Genomic DNA, 10,033 nt, shown 5'->3' with positions numbered 1-10,033 from the left:
TCCGTGAGTTCAAGCCCTGCATCAGGCTCTGTGCTGACAGCTCAGAGCCTGGGAGCCTACTTCGGATCCTCTGTCTCCCTCTCTCTCTGTCCCTCCCCCGCTCCTGCTCTGTCTCTCAAAAATGGATAAATGGTAACAAAAGAATTTTAAAAACTATCTTTAGGACAGACTTTGCTAATAACCACCTGGAAGAAAGAACACGTGACTTCTACCTCTTAAGATATAAAAAACTGAAACGGGCTTTCAGATTAAAATAGAAGACATTAGGAGCTTTAGTTAAATTGTTAGGGTGGAAGCCAGATGCCTTCTGGATAAGGAGTGAATCAAAGGCGAAGAAATGAACACTCTCGAGGATCTTGTCATTATTGGTCCATAAGTTGGTAAACAGAACAGGTGTGTGGTCTCCTGGAATACTGCTCCCTAGATTAATTAAAGACAATATATGTTTACACAAGAACTAAAAGAGCTGTCTGGCCAGACTCTGGGGAGTTGTTCCACAAGGAATGCTCACACACCTCACAGTCTCTCCCTCACCTCCTTCACATCTGGCTGAAAGGTTATCTCCTCAGTGAGTCCTTTCCTGTCTGCCCGAATTAAAATGATTCCTACCTCTACTTTCATTTTTCTCCATGGCACCTACTGCTTCCTAACATACCATCTATTTTACCTCCTGGTTTGGCTTATTGTTTCTCTCCCTTCAATAAAATATAGGATTCATGAGACCACACCTTTCTGCCTGTTGTCTTTACTGATGTCTCCTCAGTGTCAAGAACAGTGCTTGACATGAAATTGAAGGGAACGAAAAAATTTTCCTCTACCCTTCCAGGTCTTCTGGCTGGGCTAATAATTAAACTTACCTAAGACGGATTAATAGGAGGGAAAAAACCAGAGAGTCTTCTTACATATGCATAATAAAGAAAGCCCAATAATAAAACTGAGACCTAAAGAAGTGACCCAGGTAAAAGGTTGGTGGTTTGGTTTTGGTTTTGTTTTTTTGTTGCTGTTGTTTTTTGGGGGTTTTTTTTGGTTTGTTTTTTTTGTTTGTTTTGTTTTGTTTGGTTTAAATATAATTTACTGCAAGGTAGGTAACATACATTATACACTATGTGCTCTTGGTTTCAGGAGTAGATTCCCATGATTTATCGCTTACATACAACAATGCTTATTCCAACAAGTGCCCTCCTCAATGACCATCACCCATTTCCCCTCCACCCTGTTCCCCCTACCACCCTCAGTTTGTTCTCTGTATTTTTTTAAGTTTTTAAAACTTATTTATTTATTATTCTTTAAGTTTTATTTAATTTATTTTTAAAATTTACATCTAAGTTAGTTATCACATAGTGCAACAATGATTTAACGAGTAGATTCCTTAATGCCCCTTACCCATTTGCCCACCTCCCCTCCCACAACCCCTCCTGTAACCCTCTTTTGTTCTCCATATTTATGAGTCTCTTCTGTTTTATCCCCCTCCCTGGTTTTATATTATTTTTGCTTCCCTTTGCTTATGCTCATCTGTTTTGTATCTTAAAGTCCTCATATGAGTGAAGCCATATGATATTTGTCTTTCTCTGACTGACTAATTTAGCGTAGCATAATACCCTCTAGTTCCATCCATGTAGTTGCAAATGGCAAGATTTCACCCTTTTTGAATGCCGAGGAATACTCCATTGTATCTATATACCACATCTTCTTTATCCATTCATCCATCGATGGACATTTGGGCTCTTCCCATACTTTCGCTATTGTGGATAGTGCTGCTATAAACATTGGGGTGCATGTGTCCCTTTGAAACAGCACACCTATATCCCTTGGATAAATACCTAGTCGTGCAATTGCTAGGTCATAGGTAGTTCTGTTTTTAATTTTTTGAGAAACCTCCATACTGTTTTCCAGAGTGACTGCACCAGTTTGCATTCCCACCAGCACTGCAAAAGAGATCTTGTTTCTCCACATCCTCGCCAACATCCATTGTGGCCCGAGTTCTTAATGTTAGCCATTCTCACATGGCTGAGGTGGTATCTCATTGTGGTTTAGATTTGTATTTCCCTGATGATGAGTGATGGTGAGCATTTTTTCTTGTGTCGGTTGGCCATCTGGATGTCTTCTTTGGAGAAGAATCTATTCATATCTTTGGCCCATTTCTTCACTGGATTATTGGTTTTTTGGGTGCGGAGTTTGATAGGTTCATTGTAGGTTTTGGATACTAACCCTTTATCTGATGGGTGGTTTGCAAATATCTTCTCCCATTCTGTCGGCTGCCTTTTAGTTTTGCTGATTGTTTCCTTCGCTGTGCAGAAGCTTTTTATTTTGATGAAGTCCCAGTAGTTCATTTTTGCTTTTGTTTCCCTTGACTCCAGAGACGTGTGGAGTAAGAAGTTGCTACGGCCAAAGTCAAAGAGGTTGTTGCCTGCTTTCTCCTCGAGGATTTTGATGGCTTCCTGTCTTACATTGAGGTCTTCCATCCCTTTTGAGTTTCTTTTTGCGTATGGTGTAAGAAAGTGTTCCAGGTTCATTGTTCCGCATGTTGCTATCCAGGTTTCCCAGCACCATTTGCTGAGGAGACTGTCTTTATTCCACTGGATATTCTTCCCTGCTTTGTCAAAGATTAGTTGGCCATACGTTTGTGGGTCCCTTTATGGGTTCTCCGTTCTGTTCCATTGATCTGCGTGTCTGTTCTTGGGCCAGTACCGTACTGTCTTGCTGATTACAGCTTTGTAATACAGCTTGAAGTCCATGTTCTCTGTATTTAAGAGTCTCTTATGGTTTGCCTCCCTCTCTGTTTGAAACTATTTCCCCCTTCCCTCCCCCCATGTTCTTCTGTTAAGTTTCTCAAATTCCACATTTGAGTGAAAACATATGATAATCTGTCTTTCTCTGATGGACTTATTTCACTTAGCATAATGCCTTCCAGTTCCACTCATGGCATTGCAAATGGTAGGATTTCATTCTTTCTCATTGCCAGGTATTATTCTGTCGTATGTATAAACCACATCTTCTTTATCCATTCAGCAGTTGATAGATATTTATTTAGGCTCTTTCCATCATTTGGCTATTGTTGAAAACGTTGTTATAAACATTGGGGCACATGTGACCCTATGGATCAGCACTCCTGTATCCTTTGGATAAATTCCTAGCAGTGCTATTGCAGGGTTGTAAGGCAATTCTATTTTGGGACCTCCACCATGTTTTCCAGAGTGCCTACACCAGTTTGCATTCCCACCAACATTGTAAGAAGGCTCCCTTTTCTCTACGGCCTCGCCAGCATGTGTCGTTTCCCGCGTTGTTAATTTTGGCCACTCTGATCGGTGTGAGGTGGTATCTCGGTGTGCTTTTGATTTGTATCTCCCTGATGATGAGTGATGTGGAACATCTTTTCATATGTCTGTTGGCCAGCTGGATGTCTTCTTTGGAAAAGTGTCTATTTATGTCTTCTGCACATTTCTTCCCTGGATTATTTGGTTTTTGCTGTTGACTTTGGTAAGTTGTTTCTATATTTTGGATACTAACCTTTTATCAGATATGTCATTTGCAAATATCTTCTCCCATTCCTTCGGGTGCCTTTTAGTTTCATTGATTGTTTCCTTTCCTGTGCAGAAGGTTTTATTTTTGATGATGTCCCAATAATTCATTTTTCCTTTTATTTCCCTTGCCTAGGCAGGAAGTTTTATACATTTTAGACAAAAAGACCATAAAACTGTGCGGAATTGATAGGAGAAATAAAACTTAATTTTGAGACCTATAATTACTAGGAAATTCCAAACAGAATTTGGGCTGCAGTAATAAATCAGTAGAAGTAACAAGGAGAGTCTTCTGGGCTCTCAATTTTCTATCTCTGGCAGTAAAGATGTCTCTTTACTTCCCAATACAGGGAAAACAACTTACATGTGGAGATTTATTTCCTGCTTTCAGGGCAACAGAAGACAGTCTGAGTGTCCTTCTTGAACCGATTGTCTCTCAGTTAAATTTATTTCAGATAATCAATACGCCAAAGTGGCAAATTTGGGTGCAACCTACCCTAGGGCCCTACAAAATGCATGTTCAGTACAAAAGTTATGAAGATGAGTGTAAGAACTTGGTCAGTGGGAGGACCCAGTGGAGGGACAATCAATGAGAGAAAAGGTTTCCCCAGGCAAGTCCCAATCAGAGACTTGATGATGAGGAAGTGGCAATGGAATTGAAGAAGAGATAATTCCAGACTACGGTACAAAAAACAAGAACCATTAGCAAACATATGGGAGCCCCGGCATGGTCTGACTTGCATTGCATCATGTGTTTACTCTGAGATTATTGCAAGATGTGGGGGTGGGGGGATGGAAACCAGAAACACTGGGGGCCGGAAGCCTGTAAATGATTCTCTTCAATGGGGCAGCAAAGCCTTCCCTGTGAGGGGACCTAACAATCCCACTGGGCCTGAAGTGCAAAGCAATATCACTCCAAGAACTTGTATCCCACTGGGGATGGAGACCCTAAGTGGCTTATGATACAGGAAGGAATCCTGGAATTTCACTTAAAAGCCAACATGGGTGGAGAAGCGATAGATGTGCGGGGTGTTAAAGGGATGAAACAGATGTGTTTGAGTCCTATTCATCGGTTTGTACATGAGTGAGCATACTCAGGGGAACGCAGACAGACAAGTGTTTTCCTCAGGTTTAAGGTTATGGGCACAGAGGAGTAGGGTGCATGTGGATGCTCAGTTTTTGTGGAATCAGTGAGATTCCAGGAGAGGACCAGAAGAAGTCTCCCTTCCAGTGGTAATGACCCAGGTTCCACATCCTTGTTCTGTATAACTCTGCAACCACCTTGATCATCTGGGCACCTCCTCTTGGTCCTTCAAGTCCCAATCCATTACCTGACCCCATGTTTAGGAATCTGGGTTTGACCTTCCTGACAGCATTTGTACAGTCACACTCTCTTGCTTCCAAGTCCCTCTCCTTGCCGAATCCTGGTGTTTCCTAGAGAATGTGCCCATGCAGAATGAGGCAGACACAATTTTCGTATTAAAGCACTCAAGAAATGAAGCAATGGGAGGTTAAATGGTGAAAGTTATGATTGCCTCCGCAGTGTTTCACCTAAGCCTCAGGATCCATGGAAGATGCCCCAAGTCTGTGCTTGGAAAAACTGAACGGACCAAAGAAACCACCTAAATCATCGCCACATTTGAACCTCAGCAAAGCATTGAGTAAACAGTGTCTCCCAGTCCAAATGTGTTTGCTCAGCTGAGTCTGAAATCACTTTCTTAAAGGCCTTGCCACCCCTCTCTTCCAAACAAGTGGCTTAGTGTTGGTTTAAATCTCATTTATGTTACAAAAGTGGATCTAATTTGAACAAGTGCCTCTCTTTTTCTCCTAACCATCCAACTCTGCGTATCTTGAGTGGAGAATGCTTAATATTTTCATTGCTTTTTGTTGTTGTTGGACCACATAAGCACAGATGATGTGCTCAATCATGGAAAATCAATAGAATCCACTTGCAGAATCGGTTTTGCTGGTAGAAAGAGGGGAGTTGCGTTCCATAACTGGGGATGGTTCCTCTCTCTCATTGACTACTCATTGTTCTTAGATTCAACAAAAACTGCAACTCTGATCCCTGCTTCTCCTTTCCAGGAAACCTGACAAAAATTGGAATGGAATGAAAAATCCCCCAAGATAATTTGAGCTCACTTCCAGAGAGGATTCATGCTTGTGGGTTCAAGGAACCCAGGCATTGGGTGGAAGGAACTGATTCAGACACCAGCAAATAGCTACAGCCAACCTGAGTTTCACCTGGTTGCGTTTTGCTCCCTTCCCCAAAAGTCCATGAGGTTCAGTTCCAAGCATGCAGTGACACGAGGTCTTTCTGTTTTGACCCTGTGCAAAGTTGTTGAAGGTTGGCTGTTACTCTAGCATACATACTTTCTTTATCTTCCTGTCATACCCACCAAGAAGCCTCCCTGAATATCACCTGGTAAGGGAGTCATTTTCCATGATCCCATAATTTGTAAAGCACGGTCTTTGCTGGGCCTCTGTGGGTAAGGTAGACCCTGCTTCTACAACCATGCAAGAGGTGACGTCCAAAGCTGAGAAAACGTGACGTTTGCTCTCTTCCCACCTTCAAAGTCCCATCAGTGCCTTCCACTGGAGAACCTAACAAGGCAGCACTGGCAAGAGAGTCTGGGATATGTAACTCACAGGCCTTCAGTTCTAGCGACAGAGAGATGAGTAGACAAAGCAGCTCTAGAGCTAAGAAAATATAGAGCCTATCTGGCACACCGTGATGTAATCTCCAGAGACTTGGTTTTAGTTTTCAGCCTGCTGGAGACCACTTGCCTGACCTATAGAAAAGTGACCTATAGCTGGTATGTTTGTTGCCTACAACATGACAACATGACTTATTAGCATAATAAATACAGTAACTAATCAACACAGAAGCTTTATTGGTCAATATCTGTGTACTGGCTAATGCTGGCATAAGAAAACTTCCTTGAGGTCTTATGTCCTACACCCAGAGTGGCAGATCTACAGTGAGAGATTGGGGAAGATGCTCAAGCTATGTGTACATAAATATTAGAGTATAATGGAGATTAAAGAGGATCAATACTGGGGTGCAGCCCAGTGAGCATCTGACTCTTGATTGCAGTTCAAGTCTCTGTAGGCATGTTACTTGTAATCTGCTAGTGTGTAATTTGCCACTGGGCTTGTGTGTGATTTTGCCAGAGTCCAAGATTGGGGTACAATATAAGGTTGTAATTTGGTGTTCAAGACTTTGCAAATCTGCTAGAAATGTTGTCTCATGAGTTAACACTCTTTGTCTTTGTCTTATTTTGAACAGAATTGCCACAAAGAAGGTGCATAGGGAGCAAAGGGAATAACTCATCCACAACAGGTGGAGCCAGGTAAATGTGTATCTATTCTTCTTGGGTACATAGCAACACATCATTCCTATGAGTTCGTGGCTATTTTCAAATACAAAGTTAACACTTATATTGCTGAAGCAAAATGGAATGACCAACTCTCTGCCTACCCAGGAGGGAAAGAAGGGAGGGAGGGAGGGAGGGAGGGAGGGTCAAGCCTGTTAAGCGTCCGACTTCGGCTCAGGTCACATTCTCACGGTTTGTGAGTTCATGCCGAGTCGGGCTCTGTGCTGACACCTCAGGAGTGTGGGGAGGGGAGCTGACAGCCATGTTTATCTCCTCCAGTCTCCAGCTTGTACCTCCTATCAGATGACTCCACAGGGGCACAGGCCGCCCCCCAAGGTCAACCTGGATAACTACGGGATTGATCTGAATAGCGATGATTCCACCGATGACGAGGCCCATCCCCAGAAGCCCATCCTCACCTGGGCCAGAGGTAAGCAGGGCCCGGAATTCCCTGGGAGACCTGGATCCTCACTTGCAACATCTGGGACCCTGGAGGTGGTGGGGCGGCAGCTGTGGGTATCAGGAGGCTGTTGTCGTCATGGGCTGGCAGCTTGTATTGGACCTGTATTGGGCTTTGGGATGCACCCAGGGAAGGGTCGGCCCTCTGTGGCCAGTAGGTTGAACTGAGGACCAGAAGTACGGTATTGGGTGCTTGTGTTCTCAACAAAAGTGTTAAATTGTGGCTGGCTGCCGACAAGCATGGGGCTGGGTGTTCCAGCTCAGACTCTATGCACCCCCTTGGAGCTTCACCCAGTGGGCCAGATGAGAGTTGGACCCAAATAAGCAGTTTGGAGTAGGAATACCACCAAGAGTGGTCACCGGTTTTAGGCAGTGCACCGAGAGCTGGAGCTGGGGGTTCCGGCAGCTGGGGAGGTCAGGAAAGCCCTGAGGCAGGGCCACTTGAGCAGGATTTGACCCCAGTTTACAAGCCCCAGCATTTAAACGGGAGCGTGAGTGTGTGTGAGCAGGCCACCACAGACCTGGGTGCAGGGAGCGGGGCCAGTACGTATACGGTGGGCACTTCATAGAGTTTACAGAGCTGGGGGTCAGGGCTTGGTGCCTACTCACTCCCCAGAGAGAAGGGCCCAGAGGCCCATTGGGGGGCAGCACTCTGCAGAAGACAGCTTACTTTGGTGTCACCGCAGTTGAACTCCACGCTAGGCAGAATCTTAGTCCCCTTAACTTTTGACATCTGGGCATTTGGGAGGTAGCAGCAGGCAGGGGTCAGCGTGGCCGGAGCCACCTAGTGGTGATTGACTGTCACCAGCTTCCGTAAACTCCCTGAGTTCTCATCTGTGAAATGGGGGTGTTACGAGGACACAGCTGAGAAGGGTTATATAGGATGAAGAGAGTTTAGGATGAAGAGAGTTGGTGCTCGTTCCTAAGGCCTGGTGCACAGCAGTGCTGGGCACCTGTTCCGCCTCCTGACCCCCAGAGTCCTCCTGAGGCCTTGTTTCCAGGGCTGGGTGCCTCAGCCCATGGGTCCACTCAGCCTGCACCCTGTGCCGTGGGACCCGGGGGCCGGTGAGAGAAGTAGCCAACCCCAGCAGTCAAGGATGGCAGCGTATGAAGTTTCGGAGCTGGACGGTCTCCAGACCCCAGCTCCCCCAGTCACAAGCTACGTGCCTTTGGGCAAGTCCCCCCCGCCCCGCCCCGCCTTCTGAAACGGGGAGAATAAAGGAGCTGCCTCCCTCCTGGTTGTGGGGTTGTGGTTGCCTGGCCCAGGTGAGCACTTGAGGACCTGTGTTCAGGCTAAGCTGCTGGAACATGGCAGTAGGAACAGGCAATAAGAGCATTTTCACGAGGGCGCCTGGGTGGCTCAGCTGGTTAAGCGTCCGACTTGGGCTCAGGTCATAATCTCACGGTTCATGAGTTTCAGCCCCGTATCAGGCTTGCTGCTGTCCGCGCTGAGCCTGCTTTGGATCCCCTATCCTGTCTCTCTCTGCCCTTCCCCTGCGCGTGTTTTCTCTCTCTCTCTCTCTCTCAAAAATAAACAAACATCAAAAAAAAAAAAAAAGCTTTTCAAGAAAAAGGGGAGAGGAAGAGGGCTCTGAGAGAGCAGCTGATGTGGCTGCGGTGGGGAAGGAGACAAGGTGTCAGGGGATGGGGAGGCTCCTGAGGAGCCCCAAGGCAGTGACTTGACCCTCCGTGTCCCCTGCAGGCACTCAGCTAAGCCAGGCCATCATCCACCAGTACCACCACCCCCCAAACCTGCTCGAGCTCTTTGGAACCATCCTCCCGCTGGACTTGGAGGACATCTTCAAGAAGAGCAAGCCTCGCTACCACAAGCGCACCAGCTCTGCCGTCTGGAACTCGCCGCCCCTGCTGGGCCCCAGGGTCCCCAGCAGCCTGGCCTATGGCCTGAAGAAGTACTGAGGCCCCCAGGCGTTCCCAGCAGTCTCCACCCCTGCGTGTGTCTGTGTGTCCGCCTCTCTGTTGGTCTGGGGCCATCCTGCCTGGTGTTCTGTCTCCAGGGGTTTGGCTGTGTGTATATAAATATCCTCTGTGCGCCGGGGGTTGCAAGTCGCACAGGCCTGTTTGGAAGCTGCACTTGGCGGGTGGTTGGGGAGAACGAGCCCAGCCCCACCTGGCCTGCAGACAGCGCTCTGTAAATAGACTGTTAGAATTCAGCTGAATTTTAGCCTCTAGTGTTTGAGAGCCAGATTAATAAAGTCTGTTCCTTTAAGCCTGCTGTGGGTATTGTAGAGGTGGGGGCCTTGGCAGGATGCCCCTGGCCCCCGGCCCCGCAGCCGTGTGTCTCAGGCCACCGATGGGCCGGGGACCAAGGCGCTATTCCTCTTCCTGGAGTATGCTTCCGGCTGACGCAGTGGGTGATTGTGATGCCGTCTTTGGGCCACGCTGAGAAACACTTGAGTTACTCGCGCGATGGGGCAAGCGAAGATATTTCTGACGCTCGGGGGAGCTCCCTGTTTGTAAAAGGGAGCTTGCCCAATGGGAAAGACGTGGGGTCGAGGTCAGGAGGACTGGGCTCTTGACACAGCTCTGCCACCTAAGACAGTCCCTCGGCCCTGCAGGCTCCACGCTTGCCGCATGGACGGTCAAAGGACCTGAGAACGCGTGCACGCTGCTGAAGCAGGAGCTCTGATTACAAAGATGTCTCCTGAAACCACCTTGGGA

At 46.7% G+C, this 10,033-nt stretch overlaps 1 protein-coding gene across 1 annotated transcript; it reads left to right on the top strand.

The window, feature by feature from the left end:
- The first annotated feature begins 7,183 nt into the window (after positions 1 to 7,183).
- On the top strand, positions 7,184 to 9,581 carry LOC128313785 (inner centromere protein-like). The gene is made up of 2 exons (XM_053213961.1): positions 7,184 to 7,325; positions 9,057 to 9,581. The coding sequence occupies exons 1-2, from the start codon at positions 7,199 to 7,201 to the stop codon at positions 9,269 to 9,271; spliced, it is 342 nt and encodes a 113-aa protein (XP_053069936.1). The 5' UTR covers positions 7,184 to 7,198; the 3' UTR covers positions 9,272 to 9,581.
- Positions 9,582 to 10,033: the final 452 nt, after the last annotated feature.

Source organism: Acinonyx jubatus, unplaced genomic scaffold (genome assembly GCF_027475565.1).
Source record: "Acinonyx jubatus isolate Ajub_Pintada_27869175 unplaced genomic scaffold, VMU_Ajub_asm_v1.0 scaffold_42, whole genome shotgun sequence".
Taxonomy (NCBI): domain Eukaryota; kingdom Metazoa; phylum Chordata; class Mammalia; order Carnivora; family Felidae; genus Acinonyx; species Acinonyx jubatus.
Note: the sequence above shows the minus strand (reverse complement) of the source record. Positions and strands in the feature narration are given on the sequence as shown.

Excerpts from the sequence above, each read along its gene's own strand:
- LOC128313785 (XM_053213961.1), top strand. The coding sequence starts at position 7,199 with ATGACTCCACAGGGGCACAGGCCGCCCCCCAAGGTCAACCTGGATAAC. Across the intron at positions 7,326-9,056 it reads CATCCTCACCTGGGCCAGAG|GCACTCAGCTAAGCCAGGCC; the intron begins GTAAGCAGGGCC and ends TGTCCCCTGCAG.